The following is a 27,522-nucleotide window of genomic DNA, read 5'->3' as shown; positions in this document are numbered from 1 at the left end:
GCAGATGAGGTATATGCTAACCAGGAGTAATGCTGCAGTGTGCATGTGGAACCTGAGGAGCTGGAGCTGAATATAAACAGGGAAGAGGCACCTTCACAGTTATGACAGAAACCGTAAGAAGGAATTGAAGGCCCAAAGGCATTTCTTTCCCACCTGGCTGGGCTGCCATTCTCGATGAAGATTAGCCACAAGGTCAGCTTGTGGGAGTAAGGAGTCAGAGTATGGAATCACAAGAGGATCTCATTGAAAAGGCACTAGGAAGAAGCACATAGCTTTAGGTTAACAAGGTTCGTCCTATTTCCAATCACCGAGTGGGACAAAGCTGTACAGTTGGGTTTTTTAGAGAAAATGCTGCAGAACAAAACTGTTTCTTTAAAGCAGCAAAAGAATAAAGAAAAGTAAAGCTATTTTCAAATCATTAAAATGCTGAACATTTATACAGCAAAATTACACTAAAAACAGCAGCAGACAAAGTATATCCCATCACCATTGGCAAGGGACTTGTAAAATGTTTATAAGGTTAACTATAAAATAATTTTACAACCAAAATATGAACAGGCCAATTCAAGTATATATACAGAATATATTAAAATCATATAAATTATATATTTATACAAAGGGCACAAATATAGCAAAAAGCTATAGTTGACTAAACAGAACTGAGCTTGAATGGTCTATTTCATCTAGGTGTTATAATTTTCTCCCATTTTTTTTTTTAAACCTGGATAGATTGATACCTCAGATACCAAGAGTACAGAGAGCAAAAGAAAAGAAAAAAAAACACAAATCAAAGAGTTATCATTCTGTATGAAATGAAACTAACAGTGGGCGGGGTACATCTCATATGAAATTCTGATTTAATTATCTCCATAGTAAACATTTATCAGCTCCCTTAAAAAGTCAGGAATTTCAAGTGATCCACTTCAGATGCACCACCCTGATACATATATTTGATTACATTTGAATGCTGTTTGATTTGCAAACATTTGAAAAAAAATGGATACAAACACATCTCAATCTGCAAAAAAGGTGACAGATGGCAGCAAGTTGAAGAGTGAACAAAACACTCACTGGAACTAGATAGGATGCTCTCCTCACAGCATTTTGGTTACTAAGTGAGTTTAAATAATAACTTATTTTTAATTGTTTTTTTATTTCAAAACATAACAGCATATAACCACAATCCATTGAAGCACTAAACAGTCCCATCCGTGGGCTTCTATTCAAACATTTACTAAGTGCTTTCCTGAATTCAGGTCTATGTGTATAAGCTCTGCATAAACTGTACCTAAACCTTCCATCTTGCTGCAGCACTACCCCTTCATTAATGCAGTTTTTAAAGGGTCGCCACATCTCAATTAACCCAATGGTTCTGGGCATGCAAGGAGCAGTTAGGGCAAGCTAAGTTAAGCAGAAAAAAAAAAAAAAAAACAAACAAGGCCAGACTACACATATACAGAACACCAGCTTACAAACCAGACCTATGGATGTAAAAAAAACAGTAAAGCAGTTTCACCAGATGCAGGTTAAACAGGGAGGAAAAAGAAGAAAGAAAATCAGCCATATACCATACGCAGTGAACAGTGGATATCTATTACACTGAAAGGAAATCAATGCAAACAGGATTTCCTCAGTTTCAAGTAATCCTTGATGCCTTTTTGGCCAGCTGTGTTATACCATAATAGATATTTTAATAGCATTTATACTCTACAATTTAGGCAGCTAATTTTTCTCTTACATATCCAATTATCTCTAGTGAACATTCACCTAGGGTTGTCCACACATTCTGTATTAGCTCCTTGAGAAACTATTCAAGTTAAATTATATTGCAAATTAAAGACAGTTACATTCTGTATGTTCCTTCTAGATTTGAAAAATAGGTTTTAAAGGCTTGTCAAAGTTTAGAAGAAAAAACCTTTCCATTAAAAAATCTTAGCTTAAAAAAATCATTAAGACACCTTTTTCTGATCCAGGGTGCTAATAAAAAGATTACAAATATACTACAATTTGACCAAGAAGACTTCATGAATATGCTGCTTTTGAGCATGCAACACCACTGATATCTGTCGAGTTCCAGGTATCAATGCATCCCATTCCACCACAGTCCCTCACAATTTCCGTGTCAGCTCCCCATCCCCACCCTACCACCCTATTAATAACATTATAAAAAAAGGTAAAATCTAGAGTTAGTGGCAAAATCTTCACAGTAAATTGTTAAAGAAAACGTTATCGTGGTCATCGCAAAGTGATATCAGTCAATTGGACCCTGAAAAATTAGCTTGACGCAGTTGTGTTCCCCAGACAGTTGTGTTGCACAAAAAGGGCAGGCAGCATGAAATGCATGAGTACCATGAGGCAGTGGGATTTGAGACCAGTATTTTGCAGACTTCTCAGAGCACACGTGTCCACACGGGGTGAAAGCATGAGTCGGAGGACCAGCATCCACGTAAAAGCCTGCTTCACAACCGAGCCAGAGAGGCACGTAGGGGCCAACGGTTCTGCACATGGGACATTCCCGCTCGTTGGCTTCCGTGTCACTGCGATGCCCCCAGTTGTGATAGCCATGGACATGACCACAGCTGAGGTACGCCCAAGGTTGCTTCTCCTCTACCACATCTTTGCGGTTGATGCTGGGAAATGCCAACGTGTTTAACCCGACAGGACACTGCGGCCTGGCAGCGTTGATCTCCTGTCGCAGAGCCTCAATGTGTTTCTGAGTTGGAGTGTGAAACAGTCCGTCTGCTGTTCTCCACAGAAGGGTGGCTCCGCACAGGTCGATCAGGGAGCCGTCTTGGAGGACGTTGGTCTCATTTTCCACCTAGAGGTGGGACACAAAGATGATGGTCAGATCTCAGATACCACTTTTACAGACAGATCTATAAACGTGTCCTCTTTCTCAAATGGTTACTCTTCCTAGCATGCTAACTAATTTTGCCTTACTGTTTTGTTCTGGTACCCCATTTGTTCAAATTCATCTCTTTTCCAACATTTTGGTTTATAATAAGCACGGGTCTTTTATATGCTGTGCTTGTACACGAGGTACTAAATTTACAACTGTTAGATGCTGTGGGAATACTAGCTATTATGCACGGTTTTCCTTCCTGTAATTCTTTGGGAAGGTGCTACATTACACTGAGTTCTTCATAAGACGACAGGACAAGGAGTAATATTTTTAAAACAAAAAAGGGTAGGTTTCGATTAGATACGAGGAAGAATTTCTTTACTATGATGGCAGTGATGAGGCTCTGGTGCAAGCTGCCCCAAGGAGCTGTGGCTGCCCCATCCTTGGCAGTGCCCAAGGCCAGGCTGGATGGGGCTGGGGGCAGCCTGGGCTAGGGCAGGGGTCTTGTGGTTAAGGTAAGTGACCACAGACTGAAGAGTCTGGCCATTCCTTAAGGGCTGTCTTAGCAGAGCACCCAACTAGTTCCCCTAAAATTCTCTGTTGATGTGTGTCGGAAGAGGGCTGCTCATGCAGCAGCAGATCTTTAGACCAAAACCAGCTACACCCAGGATAGACCAGCTGACTTCTCCTCAGATACTACTTTTTGGCTTGTGGCAAGCATAAAAGCATTTTGCAGAAGCACGAACTCCCCCAGCGTACCTCATCAGTGAAACAACTCTACCACAGATATATTATAGAAAAATGACAAATGCAATACCAGCTACGTGCACAGGTACTTTCACAGATATCATTACAGCAGAGTGAATTACCAGCCAAATATCTCAAGCAATAAATTCTGCAGCCAGAGCCACACAGCCTCAGCTTCTGAACAATTAGCCCCCCACCCCCAAACTAGTTAGCTCTTTATTCAGTGAGGTATTCCATGCAAATACAGCCCCAACGTGCACTGCCTAAAGGTTTCCTTCATCTGAAAAAGAAAAAAAAAAACAAAAAAACACAAAAAGCAGGTACGTGTGATACATTTTCAAGGGATTATGCTAGAGACATACTGCACTTCAGTGAAATATTCCCTAGTTTATTTTAATGTTGAGAACACAGGCAAACTGTGCCGTTGCTCCCAGTTATATAGTGATGAATTTGTACTAAGTGAAATTTAAAAAGACAGACCTACCGGCCAGGTTTATACATTGAAAATGAATAGAAAATACCACTAAGGCAAAATAAATACCCTGGACATTAAATGGGTCACATTAAGTCATCATGTCGGCCTAGGAATTGCATGAATGACAACTGCTTTGGCATTTACATTCTAATCCAGTTTAAATTCACAGATTAACCACGGATCATCCTTGCACAAAACACCTAGACAGTACAATGCAGACTACAGATAAAAGGTCACCACCATAAAGTACTACGAGCAGAGAAAAAAACTCAGCAATTGAAGTAGAGAATCCTTGATTTGATGCACTTCTCGTATAATTCCTTCACAGACAGAAAAGAAAAAAGCTCTCATATGCAACGTGTTCGATTCATTATACGGGGTGCATTTGGTTTTATGAACCCAATCAACGAATACTGATCACATCAATACCAGTGTGCCATGTAATTTTATTTAAATGAGAATCTGAGTCATCTTGGATGCAGGAAAAGGAATTTATTTGTTTTCGTATTGCCTTCTTTTAGTAGCACTAATAAGGTGTTTTGCTAACCACGTACAAAGGGCACAACTGCAACATCATCTGTCCCAGTCCCTGAGGCAACGTTTGCCTCCCACCATTATAATGGCAAAACAATTTATGTGCTGCAGGCTGTCTACTGAAAGCAGAACAAAATATTCAAACTCCATTTTCCTTACCCCCTTAAAGCAATCAGTTTTCACCAACGCAAGTGGCAGAACTAGAAAGTCAGTTCAGTGCAAGCATGTAGGATAACTCTTAACACCACCAAGCTAAGGGGAACTCAAGGTTGCAGCACAAAAATAACTTTGGTCATGAAGAGAGGGATAAAAAAAATCCCTCTCCAGCACTACTCTGTCAGTGTTTAAAGTCTAGCAGCTGGATGATGAAGGTACAAAAAAGAAGGGGCATCTTTGTTTGTTGTGAAGGCTCTCAAAATCTCCTATCTCACCTCAAATCCTAAAAAATAGCAGAGGGTGCAAAGCACGAAGGATCTTCCAGGTCTGCAGTCAGGACAATACTTCAGTCTAGGCAGAGACAGGACTTCTGGCGAAGCTTGTCTGAGTGGGAATATGATAGTCTGTGTATTTCACTGAATTACTTCTGCATGTTGGTGTTTGGTTGTGTTGTTTTTTTTTTTTTTTCCTTCCCCTCAAGGGCAGGTAAAAAAAAAAAAAAAGGAAGAACAAAGATAGCATTTTTCCTTCCTAGGCTCTGCAGATCTTGGGAAGGGGAAAGAACAAGAGTGCTGTGCTCCTGTCTTCTATGGAGAAGTGGGCACATCCCTTCACAGGAACATCTATCCAGTTATGTATAGCACAGGTCTCTGCAGATGAAACTTTTCATTGTTGGTAAAGACAAAGCCATCCCGCTCCATAGGGTAACACAGGAACACACTAGGCAGGGTTTCTCTGATCTTCTGAGTAGCAGGTAAATCAAACAGAAGCTGCGCTATTCAAAGTTGTGTTGCATGCAAGCATACTATTAAGATTTTATGCGCACAGGGAGATGCCTTTTGCAGTACTAACTTACAGATCTTCCCATGTCCCAAAAGGCCATTTATTTATTTATTTATTTAAGACGTGGGGATTCAAGAGCAAAGTTTGTTTAGCTTTTACACTACGCTATTTCAGTTGGAAAAGGGACACAAGCAGAAAACTAGAGAGCATTCTGTATAAGCAGAAACAGAACAGCAACAAGAATGTACTGTAGCATATGCATATTTCATTGATTTCAGAGCCCTCGCTCTGTTTTAATTACCAGATGCTTTCAACTTACCAGTTTCCCCCGTTGTTGAGCAGATCTGGTTTCCCGCAGAGTGTACACGTCACCACAGACCGAGATCTCCCTCCAAACTCCAGGTTTAGACTCCTCAGTAAACCCTCCTTTTGGATGCATGACCAGCACCCCATTCGTTGTTAATCCATCCATGTGGCCATCAGGATTTTTCCATTTCGCTGCTTTTTCCTGCATGTGACAACCACACCAGGAAAGAAAGTTTGTCTAAAAGTTTAGAGACTGAACTTTCCTTAAGTTTTGCTAGTTGTGTCTAAAATGCTACATTTCCTCACCAGCCAGCAGCTCACAGATCTGCAGAACAAGTATTTTTAAGACAACCTTCACAGTCAGAGTAGCAACATCTTTTGCTCATGCATCTTCAGTCACGATCTTGAATATTATTTCCAACTCAGTTCAGGAACTCTGCACATCAGGTGATACTTGGGGCCCGGACCTCAACCTGACCTTGAGGTCTACTCCAAGGTCAGTAGTATAAATACCTCTGACCACTGTGAAGGAACACCACTGCAACACGTGCACTGGTTTCCATACTGTGGCCAGTATGTTCCTTGGTCTTTTGGTCAGCACCAAAAACTACAACAGCAGCTGACTCGCAAAGAATATGAAGAATTTAAGAGACAAACCTAAAGAAAAACCTTTTAACAAAGGCTACTGAAGTAGAACTTCATTAGTAATTATCACCAAGAGTCCATGCTGGTAATAAATCTGGCACATAAAACTGCAGCTTCTGCTTAACGCCGTGGCTGGTACGCCGCAGTAATAAAAAACTAATGATAGGATAAGTCATTGACTCGTACAAGAGAATCTGGGGGCTTGAACATAAAGGAATGAAAATGGAGTTTGTTCACACATAGCATAAGCAGTAGCAGTACTTACACCAAGAAATATATTTTTGGAAGAGTCAAATCCAGCTGCAAAAATCCTTGCTGTATATGGCGGGCTCCTGTCACATACAATCCTGCACGCGAAACGGGATATGGTGCTTTGTGTAATCTGAGTTTCATCATTATTTTGACTTCCAGAAATAGTATCTGTTACTACAAAGTCTATAGGGCTTTCTGTTGACCTCCCAACCTGCAAAAAAAAAGTAAAGACGTTGGTATAATTTGAAAGAGCTGTAGAAGTATCAAACATTAAGGGTCAAGTTATATCAGAGATTTTGTCAAGTTAAGGTTGATGCCATTAAGAATCTACTGGCTACTGAATTTTTGGATGGCAAAATTCAACTAGGGACTAGTCCTTATTCTTCACATTTGTCCTAGCTATGAATACGCCACTGGCACCACAAGACAAGTGTTCACTTGCTACAACTGATGCACATGCCTGGCCAATTTTTTCAATTAAGAAAAAATTAGCTTGAAAATGGTAAGTTTTGCTCACAAGTCTAGTTTCAAGTCAGTTTGCCATGAAAATCAAGGACTTTTAACTCAAAACTTGGTTATTTTCATACATCATAACAAAAAGCTACCCACCTTCATGTTTTCAGAATTTGTAGTTCTAGAACAGAAGAAATTTCAGGTAAAACCCCACAATAGGATTAAGCTTATTCCTAATCATGCATATGCACGAATAAAAAAAAAAGTTAAAAAAAACAAACAACAACATTCTTGTCTACTGATCCGCAGTGTTTTATTTCTTCTGAAAAAAGGTGTTTTTACTATTTGCTCATTTCTTTTTAAATTTTGCCACCTGTGAATTTTAATTCTAAAAAACTGGAAGCATCTTGGCATCTGGAACAGAAAATTTTGTTACAAAATAGACAGTGGGATTCAACTGCCAACCAAACACAATGAGACTGCGTCAGTACTTCTACGAGTAAATTAGCGTTGCACCAAGTTTGAGCAAAATTGGGAAAGTAGAGCTGAGGAACAAAGCATGAAAAAGTTTTATTTTATTTATTTTTTCCAGACAACTTGTTTTTAAACAGAAAACTCAGAATTAAGCCTATTCTTTACATGGAACTACTTATCAAGAATCCACATTCATATGAAATGTGATCATGCTTAGTGAAGAGGACATCAACCCCCCCCCAAGCAGTTGCACTCAGCTTAGCGCTCCTTGCTCCTCAAAGCCCCTCACATGTGGTTCCATCATGAACAGCAACAACTCTGCATACTAAATTCATTACGCCTGTTTAAAACAGTGAAGAAAAATTATTCAGGAGTTGAGAAGAGTGATATTTTTAATACTTAAGCCTTGCCACAACTGAACTGATAGCAACAGTACAGGGATCTTTCCCGTCCTGCTATACTTGCAGTTCCACTTTTCAGTTACTCTTAAGCACGTGCTGAAATTCATGACACATTCAGTTCTTTCCTCTGTGTCACAGTTCTTGAAGTAGAAAATGTGATGAGCTTGCCACAGAAGTACCACAGAAATACCAAACCAGGTCTAATCAAGAAGTATGCGCTTCAATTTTTCACAGAAAGTGACTACCAGAATACCCAAGGGACAGAGTTTAGAAACTACTTCGTACAGGACATTTCTGATTCGTGCAACTTGACAAGTTCAAGCTAAAAATTATAAAGCTTTCTTCTTCTTCTTCTTACAGTATTACCACCACCAGGCTCCTATATCCCACCCAATGCAGCTCCTGCTAAGAGTCAGCACTGACCAGCAGCTTACTCATAACTTTGGACTCTAACGTGCATGCAAGCTCTCTTAAAGGGTAAATAATGAACGTGAAGTCATTCTGTTCGTAACAAGTTTCTGCCTGTTGCAATCTATAAAACAGATCACTCTCAAAGCTTTTTAGATGCAATTAGGGAAAATAAGACAGGTTCTTCTCTAAAGGATGACAAAGTATGCATGTGTTCCCCAGTAACTCATGTCATAGTCTATGAAATCTGATTATATTCAGATATTAATATTAAAGTCTATAAAGAAATCTTTGTGTTTTTAAAAATCTGAGATTACAAGTAAATTTTGAGCAACAAAATCATTTAAATCTCATTTGTGTCAGATGTACATCTATACAGCCCCAAATATTTGAAATATTTGTGTTTGTCTTTTGAAAGAGCCTTCCAGATGATCAGTCCATGTAGCGTGCTACACTTCAGCAGTTTTCCATGCTTCATATCAACTCAGAATTTTGGATTTTAATATCATGAGAAGAAAGCCTTCAGAAACAAATGACAAATTTGATCAGCATTTACCAACCAGAAAAACAATTTTATCTCATCTGACGTTGCAGGCAGAGCACCATCACTCCACACCTTCCACTATTCAAAGCTACTCATTACAGACTTCATTAGATTTGGTAGTTTTCTTCCATTTTCCTCTATTGCATAGGAGGCTTTTCTTTTAAGGAATTTTTAGGCTCTATTTCAGGGCTCTTCTTCTGAATTCTGCCATACTCCATATTATTTCACTCAGCAACTTCCAACAACACACTACGAATCTTCCAACTGATGCCTCAGACAGCTTCTGTTGTCTACACCACAGGTTATTGTCAAGAGCTGTAAAAGCCAGGCAGTCAATCAATTTGCTAGTGTCTACCATCAGTCAAAGAAGTGCTATTAAACCCCCCCCACTCCTGAGACAAGGCAAAACCAGACAACCTGCCAGCAGATAACATAACTGCTGTAGATTTTTAGTCTCAACAGAAATTCACTTTGATAGGGGGAAGCAGAGCATGCATTTTCTGCAGGGCTGTTTCTTTTTTTTTTTTTTTAAAAAAAAAAAAAAGAAAAACAAATCCAATATTCATATGCAATATAGCTGCTCCTGTATATATCGGTAGTTATTTAGGGTACTGGCTACACACACTGTGGGTCCTTTTAGTAGCACTAACAGGTATAATCCATTCTTGTCCAAACAAGCCACGAAGGAGCAGTTTCTACTTTACCTTAATGCCTCACGAACAGAATGGTAACTGGACTCTGAAGGAAAATGGTGTGGGTTGCTTTTTTTTTTTTTTTTTTTTTTTGGCAATATGCTGATTACAAAAGGAACAACTTGCCTTTGGGAGACAGCAGATGAAACATTCGCACATCCTTCTTGTCAAATGAGCAAACTTTACGTGGATGTCACTAACACAAAGCTCCACAGTAGTGTTTGTGCTCAGAATTCACTACAGAATTGCATAAAGGAAACCAGTTGTGAACTGGTAGGTTACATGCACAAAGACACGTTAATTTTCATTTCATTACAGAAGGTATCAAGAAAATGGATGGTCTGACAGCCTGGACACTGCTCTTCAATGCCTTCTGATTTTTTCACTGCCCCTTGTACAGTCTCTCCACATTTTCCATATGTGCCTCACTTCTGCTAATATCTATTCCTGTTTCTTCTTGGTTAGAAGCTTGGAGAGCATAACGTGAGAAACTAATTCTGCGTTTATAGTCTTCAAAGTTTTCCTGCTTGTTCCTGAAGAGCTGCAGAATACAGGTCACCAACACTTCTCACGTTTTCCTTCAGAGAAAGGACAGACTACAGGCCCTCAAAGTGGAAGAAGGAAAGAGGTGAGAGGTTCTGTGAACTGAATCTCCCTCGCTTTAAAGAGAAATCAGCTCTAACTGAATGGATTCAATCTTCACAGGTTAGAAGTCGTGCCCTGGCTAGGGAGAGAAAGAAAGCAAGAACTCTTCCCTCTGTTTTCCCTCTTTCAGGTCCCACTGCCAGCATTATTCACAACCCCCCAGTACATTCCTCAGTACAGTTACCTCAGTGAGGCTGTGCAGTGCTTTTGCCCCATTTTCAGAGGGGGAAAGCTGAGATAAAAGCTAAGCAATCTGCCCAAAACCAGGGGCTGAGGATAGTTCTATGGTCTTGGTGTTATCCTTCCCTTTTCAGCTTCCACATCCTTACCAGGGTTCTATAAAAGCCAGGAAAACACCTTTGATAAGAACACAGCAAGCTTCACGGACTGCCTATGCAAGCAATGGTCGATCAGCAGTAAGGTTTTATCCTGTGGACCCCTAGAGACAGCCTGGAATTTGCCACCAGGTACTAAATGGCAGCACAAGACAGTCCTCAAACAACTTTTCAGCCTGCCCACAATCCAATTCTTGAGAATAACTAAGGCCTAGTGGCTCACCCAAACAACAGAAGCCTCTTCAGGCTGCTGTCTGAGAATGGCTTCAGCAGCAAAACATTGCCACAGTCTATCAGACTAGTCCTTTTCCCATTTTCACAGCTATCAGGCCTTCTAGGCTGAGGCCTGCAGCACGTCGAAGACAGCTACAGACAGAGGAAACATCAACCAGGACACAGTGCTCAAGGGGAAGTTGAGATGGAGTCACAACATGATACGTCAAGGTGGCTGAAACAAACCACACTGAAAAGACAAATTTTTAACAATAAAGCAGCCATAACCCTGACATATTAGCCATTTGAGGGGTCACCAGAAGGACTGAGATGCTCTACAAACAAGACTCAGCTCCAAAAGTTTTATCAAGATGGGCTAGTCTGGCCTGTTACAAGCCAAACCAGGCATTAACTACAGGTGTATGACAGATAATGGCCTGAGTAAAGGGGCTAAAAGGAGAGCTTTCGTGACATTTCAACAGGCATCCCAGAGCTGATCTGGGCTTGAAAAGCATTAGGAAGATGTGTGCTCTGGTGCCAGCCACCCCAGTGCAGATGAAGCTGGCTCAGTGCATACTCTGAGATCTCCTGCTCTGAGTATCGGGATCCTGAAGGGCACCAGAGGAAGACACGTTAGCCAAGCTATTCTACACTTCACCAGATGATTCCTCTAAGCCAAAAATCTTGGTATAGGTCCAAAGTATCCTTGATTAGCACCCGTAACCTACTGCCTTCAACAAGACACCCCAAGGGCAGTCTGTGCAGCACTGCTTTATAATGTGCTGCATCTCCGCACTTCATGCTGCTAGATTTCACTAGTGACAGCTAATCCCCCCAGCTCATTATTCGACATCCCTCCAGCACACAAAGCTGTAACTACCACTACATTATTATACAATCAAGAGTCGTCAATAAAATACAACCAGAAAACGCAGCTGTTCTGCAACTCCTCTTTATTCATGTTGGTGTATAAAAGCAGCAGAAAAATTCTAGCTATCAAGAATGGCATTTCAAATTACTGACACACAGAAGAAGTTTCACTGGAGCTACTCAAAGCACAAAAAACACCTTGCAAAAAGAAAACAAATATCAGATAGTAACCCAAAAGGATGGGTTGCACTTTTTCACCAGTCAAAAGTCTATTTCAGTTCATCTGTGAAATCATTTTCTAATGATCCATTCATGCAGCAGCACATGAACTAAACTGTTTCTTCTCAATCTCTATTTGGACCTAATCATGCCTAAATCACATTAGGAAAGTTACACAGAGAAAAGAACAGAAGCCACATTAAGTAAGAACCTTTTCATCTTGACAGAGTCATTTCCCCTTCTGTCAACACCACTCAACTGCTGACCCTTCTGAATGTGAAAGACTCAACAAGGAGGGATAACAATTCATGATAAGATACCCTAATTACAGAGGTCACTGACAAGACAGACCTGATTAGTCTAGAGTGGAAAAGGTTGTGTATGTCTGTTTTCCCCCCAAGCTTCAAGTCTAACTTTCTACTGTATTTCTGAAGTCTTTTATTAGGTATAAAAGCATTACACAATAAAATAGCTTAGGTTACCACAATGCCAGATGATGCAGAGAAACAGAAACACATATACGTTGGATATAAGATAACTTAGAGAAACCCAGCACAGTCCCCTACACTATTTTATACACTTGCATACCCTTCAGGAACAGTTTTATTACCCTATCACCAGCTTGCCTCCTTCAATGCAAAGCTCCCACATGCCCCTTCCTCCCTTTGCTTTCACTTTCCCTCTTTCCTATCCCATGTTCTACTCCTTATCTGCTTCCTTTTTACTGCAGTTACTCAATTAACTGGGAGCTGGGGTGGGGAGTAGGTGGAAAGGTGCATTCCTGTGCTTATTCATTAATTCAAACTACTCATTTTTTCTAATACTTCTTATACAATTGTGACACCATCCTTGTAGAAAAAAGCAAAGAGCAGTGAAAGCAGTAAGGGTACTGATAGTGCTGGTTTGAGAATAGACAATTTAAAATTTCAAAGGGCTCTCATATTAGGCAGCTGGGTTTGGTTATGAAAACTCCACAGAACAGACAAAATACCTGGAAGAACATAATCCAGAACTGTGGTTTCACATGTTGCTTTTTTTTAAAAAAAAAAAAAAAAAAGGAACTGGTCTTACCTGAAACATGTCTGTGTCTTTATCATGAGTATATTCCACCACCACCGTCTGGTTTCTGGATAAAGTGTAAGAGATACTGTGCTGACCTTTACAGCTGATAGCCTGTTGAACAAAAAACATCTATTATAGTTTCCACATAAATATTAGAATCAAATTTATTTTACTTTATAAGCACCTTTGACTATGTTCATAACAGTGTATTAAAAGGCTTGGTAAATAAACACAGTAGGACTTTTTGTTCTGTTTTTAATAGAAAATCCCAAGCCGCACTTGTTTGCTTCTAGTTCTCAAGTACCTGGTACCTACCGTTTTCATAGTTTCAACTCCAAAACTCAGGAATTTCTGAGGTTTTACCTCAGAAATTATACTAAGTTCCTAAACCTCAGGGAAATTTGTAACCCCGTTGAAGACTAGATCTCATGGTTCTTTCATTGTGTTTTCTTTTTATAATAAGTGAGCAATACAGCTGATTTCCATTTAAATGTGCCAGGATTTCAGACGTAAGGATGTCATTACAGTTCAGCAGATTTCTAGTTACACCAAATAGTGGCTGTTTTATAACAATTGTAATGAAGAACGTGCACTTTCAACTTGTTTTTCCTCACTCACTGAATAGTATTTCTTACTGTCTGCCAAAGGAAACTGATCTCTACAGATATGAATACAGCAAAGACATGAATGTCGCTACAGATACGAGTGTGGCAAATACTAAATAGTATTTCGGTATTTAAAACAAGACAAGAGGACAGCTCCTGTTATTCTGCTTTATTTGGTTAAGTCTGGGTTCTTTACTTGTTAAGCCTTCCTAGGTTTACATCTCTAGGTTGTCTTTTTCAGAAGAAATAATTGTACCAGTCCAGGAACTGGTTCAAGAACAGAACAGACATCACTCCCACAAAGGAGCACCCACGGCTCTGAAAGAAACGATAATAACCCTTTTTCAAAGGACAAGGGCACAGTTGTCGCAGCAGAGAGATAAGAAAGGGTGGGACTGGATGATCTTTTCAGAACCTCTGAGACGCACACAAAATCTCTGTGGCGCTAGTGATTGTCTCTCAAGCTTAAAGACTAATACTTACTTTAAACGATTATGCAGTGTCAGTGTAATTGCACGAGATGTACGATGTAAATGCACTGATAAAAGCTTCAGGACAGAGTGGAACATGCCAAGAAACTAAGTCTATTGGCTAACAAGGAAATAAATGCAAATATAAAGTCCATATAACAGCACACAATTAGGAAAGGTAATGACTGTTACTTCCCAGAAAACACTTGCAGACACTTAAGTACTGATTTAATAGGTAAATTAAAGCTTTCTCCACTTTTCTGTTGAAAGGGGTCATTACCTACAAGAGGTTCTCTCTCAATAGCTTCATTCCTTCATGTTGCTCTTCATCTACAACAATCACAGCTCACAGCTAGGGATGGGAGCACCATAGAATAATTAAGGTTGGAAAAGACTTTCAAGATGATCTGGTCCAACCAACACCCTACTACCGATGTCACCCACTAAAACATGTCCCTAAGTACCTGGTCCAACTAAGCAACTAAGAATGTTCTACTCAGCTGTCATCTCACAGAAGTCTAAATGATCCTAATGCTACAGATAACTGTTAAACAGATCATTAAAAACTTTTTCTCAGTGTGAGAGGTATTAAAAATATCTACATGCATACTGAAAGCCTAGTCAGGATGAGCAAATATATTGATGAAATATTGAAAAAACAATGACTTTTTTTTTTTGTAAACTGAGTAGTTGCAGCAACAGGTTAGAGACAGCTTTTACAATGTGCCTCTTGCTGAAAGCTCTTCGCAGCTTCAGCACCTGCTAAAGATTTAAGCTTAGGTGATAATACCCCAAGGCAAAGCATTGGGTGAGATGACCTCTCCTAGTTCCCTCCAGTACTTTTGTCTGCAAGCAAGCTTTTAACACCTAGGAGGTGATGTGTTTTCAAGCCATGCAGTCTAGTTTCCGTGATTTTATTTCAACAGTCATAATGATCACCAAAAAACATGAGGTTAGCAGGAGCTATCTGTTAGAGTACCGCACAGATCACGAATTTTAAGTTTCTCATTTTGAATGGACAGGCTGTTTTGTAATAACCATCACGCTGATGTGCAGTATGCTGCAAAAACAAACACCTGTAGATGTGATGCAAATGAAGTCACTGCTGCTTTGTGGCCTGCCAAAACACTGAATTGCAGGACTGAACCACGGAACAAGAGCTTTTCCTCTTTGCATGCTTGACAGCTAACAATGGGATCTCCAGCCCCAAGCAGCTTTCAGGTGCCTCAAGAATAAGAAATACTAAAAGTGATAAGAGACCCTTATAACAGGCATTTTAATTATGACCTGGTAACCATCAACTCATACATTATAGGAAACCATTTCAAATATCAGAAAGCAGTAGCTTTCAGACAAAACTTTTGTTTGTTTCCAAAAAAATACACAAACCTAGGTGGCAGCTGAGTGCATAGTGGAGGACGGGCCCATCGGCATCCTGCTCACCTGATGGTCCTGACTTAAACTCCAGCCAGTCCATACAGCACTGGCCACCAGCAGCCGGGTAAAATTCCAGGCACGGCTGCGTGCCCCAAGCTCCTGCTCTTGTCAGATGATACTGGATCAAACAGAAACCTTGGTCAGACCCAGAACTGCAGTTTTAAGGTCTGATTGAAAAAAAAAAAAAAAAATGAAAGAAAAAAAACACAAAACAAGTGGGAAGGTAAGAACTACCAGACATACATTTAATAAGGTCATGTCCTCATCTACAGAACTTAGGGCTTAGATATGCTAATAATTCCCACTAGGATGGCCATGGTCAATATCTACTCTGAAAAACGAAGGTAGGGCATGACCTGTACTTTGTTTTCCCTCCCATCTTTTCTTCCTCGTTTTAAGGAGGCTGAGTTTAAACTCAGTCGTTTCCAGCATGAAAGGCCACGTTCTGTTTCCTGGAATTGTATAACCATTTTTCAAAGTCTAAGAATATTGTAAGAAATGTTTTTACTTATATCCTTGCAGTCTACTCAGCACCAACAGTTGCTCCAATTCAAAACACATTTTGCTGTTATTTTAATTGCTTATCTCAAAGCAATTGACCACTTCCAACTAAAAAAAAGAAGTAACTATTTCAGGAACTACACAAAAAACACAAACTGGCACAGTGAACTATGACAAGTGTAGGGCAAATACCTTAATAAAACCGTATTGTAGGTGAAATGGAGCCGTAGGCAAAGTCATGAAGGATTTTGACAGCTTGAGGAGCTACAGAACCACAGCACTGCAAGTCCCAAAAAAGCCTTCAGATGATTGCCCCAACCCCCTTGTAATTCTCATTGGTTTCTATCACCCAAACTAGAGAGGTTTCTTTTTCACTGCTTTTAGCATTCAGATTTCCAGACCTACTCCTGCCAGTCGGATTTATTTTATTTTCATTTTTTGCTCCCCAAGTCTTTGAGTTGAAGTCAAAGACTCGGGGATTGAAAAATGAAATCCCCAAGTCTTTGAGGCTGTCCCTAATTGCATTGCTTTGGTAAATTCTGGAAAGTCCTGACTCTCACAAGACGCACGATAGCATCACAAGTTCTAGCAGATGACTTCAGAGATTCAGGCTGGACACCACCACCTCCACCTTCCAGGCAGAACTAACCCACAGAAGAACAAAAACCAGGCACAAACATTACCTGGACCTCCCCACCTCCTGCTCGTGGCCGCCGAGACCCACCACAGCAACAGTGCATGTTTTCAAAGCTTGCAAAAAGGCCACCAAGCTTTTGAGACTGCAGGCCAACAGCACCTGAATTTGAGAGCAGCTCTCACATCTTTCGGGTTCTTACAAGTTTAGCAAAAATCAGTAACTGGGTACAGGAAAAAAAACTGAACAAGTTCCCAAAAGAAACAACTGCTGGAAAAAAAATACTTTGCTAAGGTATATAGCCCGAGCTCACCAAAGAAATCAGAAACACGTGGCTGCAGACTGGCCATAGCATGCGCTGCCTCCTGTCCAGCAGGAATGCTGTTGGGAAGATGCAGGGTAGATTAATTCAGCTGCCCACACAGCAATTTGTTTGATACGGTTAGCTGTCTCCGGCTGCTGAATTCAAGTAATCCCTCTGGAGGAAACAGAGAGTGGGCTAACTGACATAAAACCCACGGAGGAAGAAGGGGAGCAAGCGATGGCAGCAGGAGATTTTCCAGAATAATTCCAGTGCCAGCATCCCCACGTCCACGCTGGGGCTGAGGGATTTCAGCAAGTCCAACTGCCAAATAAAAGCAAAAGGAGACAACTGGGGTGCCGTACTCTGCTTGGCATAAAGGGCCAGACTTCCAAAAGCATCTTTTCAGATCAGAGCTCACGTTTGCACAGCAATCACCTCCATAGGACTTCCAGTTGAAGGACACTGAAGCAGCTCCAAGCCTCACTATATGGGGCAGTTTACCTTGAGAAGAAGGCTCCTCTCCTCTCCATCACTCCAAGGAAGCCCTGCAGTTAGCTCGGCCACACAGTGCTCCCACAGCCCTGAGATTTGCATTCCAGTGATTTCGGGACATCAGAAGTGCCATATTATTACCAGAGACTGAAGAGAGGTAGATAGTAGAAGCCCCACTGTCCCACCCTCACCTAAATATGACCCAAGCAACTCAAGTTAAAAGAACAATCACAACCACCTCCCTCCCACCCCTGCTTTGGTAGCAGCTCTTCAAGTTTTGGGGTATTTCCTTCCCACTGGTTTCAATTATGCTCAGCCTTTTTTTTTTTTTTTTTTTTTCCCCTTGCTTCCCTACGCACACTTTTTATTCTCGCCACTTTCTCTCCAGTTTGAGAGCAAAACCTCATCACAGCACCCTGCACTCGCTATCAAAGCAGCAGCTCAAGGCTACGGCTGACAAACCTGCCAGGGCACAGCGGAGCAGGGATCAAGCAGAGCACTTTCACAGCAGCATCACTGCAACTCAGCCTGCCCGCAACATCCCAGCCCTCACGAACCCTTTGCTCCCCCTGTGTGTCCCCAGAAAGGTGCCTGCTACCAGTTTCACCATTTTGAGAAGTGAGGAAGTAAAAGTGCCCTCTACCCAGTGATAAAAACGCCTTGCGGGTAAGGGGAATAACAACACACAAAAGTTTAGTTAAAAAAAAAAAAAAAGAAACCACGCAGTATTTCTTAGAACTCTTTTCGCTGGCAAAAGATATAGAAAAAGGAGGGAAAACACTTAAAAAAAATCTTTAGCAGACAAGATGTATACCCATTTAACCAGGGGCCATGCATACAACCACATCTGCAAACAAACAGCATTACTCAGGAGTGTGACAGCACTGCAAATGTCACCTCTCTCCTAACCACAGACACCACCCGTGGCCACTGCCCAGGATAAACTTTAATTTGTTGTTGCACAACAGGAAATGGTCAGTGTTGTCAACACAGCCCCAGAAATGCCTTTATTGACCAGCAAGGCACAGGGAGGTAAACGAGCAGCAAGCCAGCCCTTCCACAAGGGTCTGGAAAAATATCCTGACCTGAGGAGGAAAATCTTTTTCAAGAGGTGAACTGCTCTAATGTTAGATTTCTCAAAATACGAGAAGGAAAGCCGTATTTTCCTTCCAGCCCTTTTCTATGGGCTGTTCTCTGGGAGCTCTGAAAGCCCATTTTGCATCCTGCAATGAATTACTGAGACACTTCTTACAGAAGTCAAATCCTATGAATGATTCGAAGAATGCAACCTCTATTGGTGGCCAAAGCAGTACACTAAACATTCTGGAGTAAGGATCAAACCAAAAGAAAGGCTTGTAAAGTACAGGTGTATTTTTGCCCCCAAAACTGTATTAATGAGATTCTGTATTTACTTACAGAACTCCCCCAGAAGGGGAAAAATACATGGACTTCTCCCCCCCCACCAGCCAGATGTTCCTTATCGAGGAGCATCTGCTGGTGTCCGCCGCTCTTTCTGGCACGCTGACACTGATGAAGTTGCTCGTTTTCCTTAGTCACCTTCAGCCCCACAGTTCAAGAACAGGTCAGGAGCTGACTGCGTGACTGCATTCATTTAACTCTGAGATCAAACCTTTCGTGCAGGGACCGTGTCGATGGATCAACCGGAGGAGCAGATCTCCAAATTCTCTCTGCTGCTTACGGGGAGCAGCTCTAGGCCACTTCCAGAAACAGAGATGTTCCTGCTTTCTTTGGTCTGCAGACAATACTTCCAAGACAAAAAAAAATCCCCTGCTTTTGGAAATTTAAGCTTTACGGTCCACTTGTGCCTAACCAGCTCCTCAAAGATCACGAGACAGACTTGGCATTATTACGGTTACCAACTCTTCCCCACCACAGCAGAAGGGAAGGCTAAATCCATTAAGAAAAGAGGCAGATGTCTCGCAGGAAGGGCTGCTCCCTTAGAAGAGGAACCCTACTTTCATTAATTAGGTTGGGTTAGGACAATAAAGTGATTTATGCGAACACTTTACTTTTCTTTGTCAGTAGTCAAGCTGACCGACACCACACTGACGCGTGCAAAATTAATGACAGCAGCAGCGCCTTCGTGAGTTAACTGCTTGCTTTCTTGGCTGCTGGCCTTCGGTTTCTTTTTGGAAAAATAAAACCACTCAGGGACATCAGACAAAAAGTTCTTGCAGCTTGAAAGCAAAAGGAAGCTTTATCTAGCGAGGAAGGAGTCCTTCTAAAGAGAAGAACGTATTTCCACTGGATTTCTGGACTGCCTGCCAGAGCCAGCAGACATCACGTGTGGACACATTTTGCCCACATCAGGGAAGCGTGGCCACTTCAGAAGTTTCCCAGCAATTTATGACAATTTTCAGTCCATGCACCGTTAACTAAAAACCAGTTGCAGTTTTATTCCGTCTCGACTTAAAACCAGCAGTAATCACCCAGAATTGCTCCTTCTGCAGTGCCGCATTTAAGTAACACGGAAAATTTACGCTGACCTCTAGCTACTGATACGGCTATTATATATATTGTCTCTTATTTTCTCTGCAGAAGGCTGGAGGACATTATCATGGAAATTTTATGGGCTCTGTGTGCAACAGGAGGGGCTGAAATGAGGTACCAGAGCCACAGGCCAGCTGCTTGGCAAGCCTGCATCTGCTTCCTGCCCAGCGCCACGCAAACCCATCCTTCAGGGGTCTTCCTTCCTCCCCTTGTCAGCAAAATCTAGGCTTTAAAAAGAAAATAAAGATGAATACCAAGGCTATCACTTCTTCTTACCTCTAATCTTTCAGGTGTCAATATCCTGAATGCTCTGAAATGGTTAAAAAGCAGCCCTCAAGAGGCAGTAAGTGCAGGTAAGGAAAATTAACGTTGCCACAAAGAAACGGACGGAGCTCTGCAGGCAGCTCTCAGTACTCATTGCCAACTAATATTTCAAACACATGCAGGTGTTGCGACTACCTACGGGGAAAACTTTTCTTCAGGAGGTGGTAAGCTGAGCACAGCAGTGCTGGTCTTCTGCTTCTAAGCTCATTTTTTTCAAACAGAAACCACAAGCGTGTAAAAATATCACAAATCCCCTATCGGTTTCAGACAGCTTTGTCTGTTTGTGAAATGATCTCTGTGCTAACAGTGACAAATATTTAAAACTGAGGGGGGAAGTTAAAAAAAATACGCATGTAACAGGTCATTAGATGAACTATTTCTTTAATGGTTGAAAATCTGTTAAAACCCTACACATGTGGCACTGTCTGAGCTCACACCCGACCTGCAGGCTGCCTCTCCTCGAGCACAAGGCGAGCCCCAAACTCGAGGTAGAGAGGCTCAGGGTCTGTGCAGACACAATTGCAGAGTACACAACCTCTGTACATGCCTTTAGTCCAGGGCAGACTGCTCCTCAGACAAAAAGCAGGCGTTCAAAATGCACGGCTTGGCTGCTGCCTGCATTGCAGGGATGAAAGCGAGGTGGCCAAACCCATGTGCAGCCCCAAGTCCTACCTTAGCACCTAGGACTCCTGGCCAGATGTGGTAAAGCAACCCAAGCTGTTCTGCTTTGTAATTCAATGTATTAAAAGCAGCTTGAAGCAGGTGTGTTTTTATCCTAGCAGGCACAGCTACACAACGTAGAGCCTCCAGAACTGTTCGGAGAGTCACAAACTTCTGATGGTTGGAAATCAACACCTGACCTACAAAACCCATCAATCACTTTCCTCCCAGTCTGACCTTTTAATTTTTCTAACCCTTAAAGACTTTTAATTTCCCCTTCTGTTTTCTTTTAAGTAACATCACATTGCAAGTGATCTTTCAGGCATCTCTGAAACAGAGCCTGGAAGCTCTCTCCCCTTGGCCAGCTTGCTCCATTTCCTCCCCCAGCAGACAAGAGCTGGAGACAGCTCAGACAGACACAATAAGCCACGACAGAGTCAGATGCATCAACCACCCACAGCATAACCATGAATCCAGAAGGCTCCTTTGGGCAAATTACTGCCTGCACTCTGCTTTCTATTGCGACTGCTCCAGAGCTGCCTGCTGTAGTCGTGCACGGAGCACATCACACCTGCTTTGGAAGCCCAGCAGACACGCGTTTAACCACTGCCCTGCACCGAGTTTCATCTATTTGATGTGACCTGCCCTGGTTTTGAAAAATCCAGGAAGTCTCAGGCTTCCAGGACATGCATATCCCTGGAAATTTTGCAGATCGTGTACTGAGAGCCAACAGTAATTTATTCATACTTAAAAAAAAATAAAGTCATAGCACAATTTCTCATTTATTCCACCGTGTATTCTCTTTTCATTACCTTCACTGTTCACTACAGACACTATGGGACGTGGCTTAGTGACAGCACTCAGTAGGTCAGGTTGATTACCAGACTTGATGATCTCAAAAGTCCATCCCAACCTAGATGATTCCATACAGAGATCCACCCACTGCCTTACAGGTTAGATTTGCATGTACCTGTCAGTGCAGACTGAAGTCATTTTTATTTTCTTCCATTTTGGGGGAATGGTTACACTACTTTTTGGAAGACACATTTGTTCCCATTTCAACTTCAGCCCAGCATGCAGTGATATCACTGTCTAGACGCATGCAGGCATGAATTTGATGGGTGGTTTCCGCAGGATATTTCACAGTTATTTGTGCAAAGGAAGCAAAACAGCCCAGGAAAGCAGGACCAAAGAGTTGGGACATGCTCCTGGTCAAGATACTGCTTTTGGAAGACCTTTTACTTTACCATGAACATTTAAGGTCCTCTATCTGCAACAAACAGGGAAGAAGGAAAGGGAAATACCTGAGTCACACCAACAGTCACAGTACCTGGTCACACTGCTGGGTCTTCTGTAGAAATAAGGTTCACTGCCACGGTGAAACGGAGCTGGTTCCCATCATAGCAAGGAAGCCTAAGAAACCTTCCCATTCAAAAGCGAGAGAAGCTGAAGAGACTGGAGTTCTTCTAAAGCAGACAATACAGCCACTTTGCAGAGAAATACTAGAAGAAGCCTACTACACTGAAAACTACATGGAATATGCTGTTCTCTGTACTAAAATCACATGCTGAATACCACTAAGACTTCCCCTGATATGCGTGGCCTCCCAAAGAGAATCCTGACCCCCAAACCCTTGGCCTTAGTTCACTAAGGGTAGGATTTCTTCTGGAAGACTACAAGCCTATAAATCAAAAACATGACGGCATAAACATGATTTTGCCACAGCAGCTGGAGCACATCCCCCCCAAACTGCCGATACAGCCACCAAAGTGTCAGTAATTAGGGAAGGATGCAGCAGTGTTTGTAGCGGAGGCTCTGGTGCCAGCAGCCTCCCATTCATTTATATACATCACGAACAAAAGCAGCAGATGCCTGGCTACACTTACGTATTTGGCTATGCCAAGCACACAAAATAGCCACAAATTAGAATCCTCAACTAAAAACATGCGAAAAAATAGTTAAAGTCCCCTCAAGGGTTTCTATCAATACACAGGCTGAAAGATTTGTACACTCGGCGCAGCAGCGCTGAATGCTTCTGTGAATCAAAGCACCCACGAGCACCAATCTGAGCCTGCCAAAGGAGAGCACATAATAACAAGATGAGAGGCTGCATATCATTCTGTAGCTTCCAGAAACCATAAATTCAATCTGACACAAATCAATTCTGCATTAAGACAGCCAAAGACTCTCTAGACAGTTACCTTAACAGACCTGTTAAGCAGCTGTACAAAAAATCCCTCAAGAGGAGGAAAAAAAAAAAGATAAAGAGACGTGAAGTTACTCTTGCCAAAAAGCCATTTAGTGCTTATAGAAAGCAGTAAAGTTTTTTTTAAAGACAACAAAGGACAGAAGTTGCTTTCTAGACTTCACACTACAGCTCAAGTATCGTCCCAAGAGAAGGCAATCTTTGATAGAACAAACCCAAAAGCGTTCGGTTCTTCTCTATTGGCCAGGTTCCTATAAAAATTGCAACGAGTCATTGCAACAAACCAGACTTCGCAGTGTTTTCCTTACCACCAAAAAGAATTCCTGCAGAATAGTTCGATTGGTACTTGACCAAGCTGGACAAACATTATTGATAGCAACCGTCGGAGGAAAAGCAAATTAAGCCCACCTTAAAGCATCCTGGCACCTTGCATCCTTGCTGTAAGGCATTTGGGGAGCGGAAGGGATCCTGTATGATGTCTCCTACCTGGATGAAGTTCAGTCTGACCAGCAGGCTCTCGGTGTACGTTCAGATGCTAATGTCCAAGTTGAAGAAACAACGTGCCAGCTAATGGCATGCATCTTGTATGCCCCCCCCCTTTTTTTTTTTTTTTTTTTTAATCTTTATGAGCCTACAGTAAGAAAAAAAGTACTTCTAACCTTTGCAGTCATCAGTCAGACATATTCCCAAGCACCTTCCTGTGTAAAGTTCAGAACTTACTCACATTCCTTACACGCAGCTCAGTATATTTAAAAAAAAAAAAAACACCGAGGCTTTTTTTGTTTAAACTGTTTGGCTAAGCTACTGAAGTGATTTAAGCCATAAAGTTAGCACACTAAACAGGAGTGAAAATGCAATCCTGATTTATGCTGCTGCACAGAAGTTGAAAAATCAAGCCGCTAACAAGTAGGAAGCAGGGAGCTTGCTGCACTCTTCGTGCAGTTGCCAAGCTCATTTCCAAACGTAACTGGCTGCGAGCCCCTCTGGTGCTGTCTCTGGATCTGCGCAGAACTGACAACAAGCCTGGCCCTGATTCACAGACCGTGTGTTAAAAAAGAAAAAGTTATGCAGGGAAATAATTGAAGCCCCTGTCTTGATGCAAAGAGGCAGTGCCATGCCATCTCCTGTCTGGTAAACTGCAGAGGATGCTGCGAGTGAGAGGTATGCATCCCATTCCTGGCCACCCACCCCAAATGTAAGAAGCTGCTAACAACCAAATTCAGGGTTCATTTATCAAAGTGTTTTGTCACTAGCGGTCACTCCGAGTATTTTTCACAGTCCAGGCTAAACAGATTTACAAAATAAATTCAATACTAATATAGAGAGGTTCGACCAAAAGGCAATTATTTAATCCCTTTGCCTTTTTTATCAACTTCGGTGTGGAATATGAGCTAAAAATCTGGGTATCAACAGTAAGCTACAGAGTAGAAGCAAGTACAGAATAACTTACAAGAATGAAAGCACCTGAGCCAAAATATGGGGAATGCCTGCTGTTAAACAGCTTTGATATCAGAGCAGAGCCAAAAAAACTTTCCCGGTCCAACACTGAGCACCTCTGTGACAAAAACACCACGTCCTCAGCCCCACCAGAGCAGAGCACCAGACCTACCTGATCATTTGGTTAAACTTCAAAATTCAGGGTGTGAAAAGGTGAGCACGGGGCAACCAGCGCCCAGGGGAAGTCAAGCCCAAAGACAGATATTTAACGGAGTGGCCACATCTGTTTCACTTCTGTCTGATAAAGACCACCGCAGCCCAGCACTAGTCTGAGCTGGCAGCAAATCCCTCCCTCCCTCCGTGGCTTTGGGAAGGAATAAATTTAGCGCACGCTAGATTGAACTGAAGGATATTCTGCAGCCCAATTCCCAGTGTTCGCAGAAAGTAATTAGAGGATTAGTAGCCTCTATTGGTCTGCGCTCCTGTTATTCTCATTGTGTTCTCAAATGCAAGTTTCCTATCATTTTTCAGTAAGATTGATTCAGGTGGGGGTGGGGAAGGAAAATTTATGGCCCTATAATGTAAATGCATCATGCCAGCTTAAAAACCGAAGCCGCAAAGATTTGTTTTAAAAATAGGCAGCGCTGGCATTTGGGCTCAGCAGGCTGTGCTGGATGCACTCGCATCCAGAAGTTACCCCTTATCTCTTCGGCAGTTTATTAAAATTTAAAGCGAGCTTTACAGAAAACTTGCTTTATATGAATATGTAACATTAGATAAGAGAACGTCTCTTCGAAATCCGGGCAGCTCACACGTGATTTTAGCACTGATTTGACCCGTGTGCCTCCCTCCCCCCGTCGCACGCACGCAGCCTCGCTCAGAAATAAAGTGAGAGGATCCTGTCCTGTATTAACACATCTCCTTGGGTGTACCTTCAGCGATAAGCTCAAGTTATCTGAGCACGGGGTCAAAGCGATATCTCAAAGCCCTGAAGTTCGGAAGCAATAAAAAAATTAAACACATAAAAGGTACAGCATAAGATTGAAGCCGCGGTAACCAAATTATGGGATACTTCTCCATTTCTGTGGAAAGCAGCAGCTGGATGTACCGGATTTCAGATCCTATATTAAATGAAATAAATGCTGAGAAGAAATATTGAAGTGACATAACACTCTTCAGAGGCCCCCTCTGTAAATAAGGCATGGTTTTGATTAGTGCTCTGGAACAGCAAGTGCTCCTAAGGATAAAGCATTCTGCTTTTACATGGAGAACCCAGAAGGCTTGGGAAAATACTTGCAGCAAAATGCACTTCAAGTTCTTCCTCCCCACACCAGAATGCCTGGGTACAAGTTACTCAGATAAAGGTTGATCATTTCTCCCAGTATTAACTGATTTCAGTCACACTTTTTGTTTGGTGGTGTAAGCTGTTTAATTTCTTAAATCAGTTGTTTAAACTAGCTTTGAACAAGTCTGAAAATCCCCACCGCAGTCCAGCTCCTCTCCTGGTAGAGCTTTGAATCCCACCAAGCCTCGTGATTGAGTATTTGGCACTCAGTACTCTCAGACTGCCCATCGTAAAGGACATAAATGACTTCAAGATTATGACCTGCATTTAATAATTCACAGATCTGAATATATAAGCTACTGTCAAACAGTTTTACTAGCAGCACTGGACACATTTCAAAGTTAAACCATGTCCCAGCCACAATTTGCCAAGTTTACAAGTAGCTGCTTAAAAAAAACAAATGGAAACAAAAACCTACCCAAATACTTCATTTCTTGCCACCTTCCACACTAGCACAGCGCACACAGCACGAGGAGCCTATGACACTTGCTGGTCCATCAACCACACCACGCTCCAGCTGCAGCTCTGAACTTCCAGAAGCTTTTGCTGCAAGGCTCCTGCTCCTGCCTGCTGGTGAGGCAGGCTTTGCTCTCCCCTGCAGGCAGCACACGAGCTGGAGACTGCAGGCTAAGAGAAGAGCATTGCTGCCTACATGCTTTCTGCATCGCTGAGGAGGTCACCACTTGCTCCCTCTCACTTCAGAGCCCATCAGCCCAGCTCCTGCCAAAGGAACAGCTTGTGCAGAAGTGCCCTCACCTGCCTGCATCCCAGGGAGCTGCCTGAAGGGCAGCCTGTTCCATCTGCACAGCTGGGTCTGAAACTTTACCCCTCGACCGCTCGCGTTACACAGGCTCTCAAGTTCATTTGGCACACAAAACGAATATAAAATTCAACTGCTGTAAGCTACGGCCCAATGTTCGTAAAGTTTCAGAGCTTCGATGACTCCAGCATAAAAATTGAAGTGTTACGAATCGCCCAATCGATGACTCAGTGTCTGCTGCAGATAGGAACAAAAGATGCCTTCCCTTCTGCAAGCCCGCTGCCAAAAAGCCCCATCACCGTAGAGCTGCTGCATGAAAGCCTTCCAAGTCCTGCATCTGGTATTTTGCACTGTCCCGGTCCTCTGCCCCACCTTCACCTCCAGGCTTCTCTGCCCTCTGTGTGCTGTTGAGCAATTATCTATTGACATGGGCTGCGTGACTTGGAAAACGAAGTGACATGTGCGATACATTAATTATATAACGTATAAAAACATAAAGCACCGGAATCACATGGCCTTGGATCAGATTCCATGACACGCTTGGAACATCTGGATGCCAGCCAAAGGGATCTTCAAGGACACGACGTACAAATGGCAAGTTTTGGGGTGAATTAGGAACCAGCTACCAGGGCCTCCTAGGAACAAATATCATCTACACGTAAGAGATCAGGTTATTTAACACAGACAGTAGAAAACTAATTAATAAGCTTTTTTCCCCCCCCCCACCAGAAGTGACAGCGAAGATGAAATTGCAAAAAAAAATTGAACAGCCGCCACTTA

General features: G+C 42.1%; 1 protein-coding gene across 1 annotated transcript in view; it reads right to left on the bottom strand.

Annotated features, from left to right (window-relative positions):
• Positions 1–486: 486 nt before the first annotated feature.
• PELI2 (pellino E3 ubiquitin protein ligase family member 2) overlaps positions 487–27,522 on the bottom strand; it is a 71,639-nt gene continuing 44,603 nt past the window's right edge. Inside the window, exons 3-6 of the mRNA XM_032187619.1 lie at positions 13,066–13,167; positions 6,754–6,951; positions 5,857–6,045; positions 487–2,818 (exon numbers count right to left, since the gene is read on the bottom strand). Coding sequence (XP_032043510.1) covers positions 2,252–2,818; positions 5,857–6,045; positions 6,754–6,951; positions 13,066–13,167 — 1,056 coding nt within the window. The 3' untranslated portion in view covers positions 487–2,251. The remainder of the gene's footprint in view (positions 2,819–5,856; positions 6,046–6,753; positions 6,952–13,065; positions 13,168–27,522) is intronic.

This window comes from Aythya fuligula, chromosome 5 (genome assembly GCF_009819795.1).
Source record: "Aythya fuligula isolate bAytFul2 chromosome 5, bAytFul2.pri, whole genome shotgun sequence".
NCBI lineage: Eukaryota > Metazoa > Chordata > Aves > Anseriformes > Anatidae > Aythya > Aythya fuligula.
This window is presented reverse-complemented; position numbering and strand designations above follow the sequence as displayed.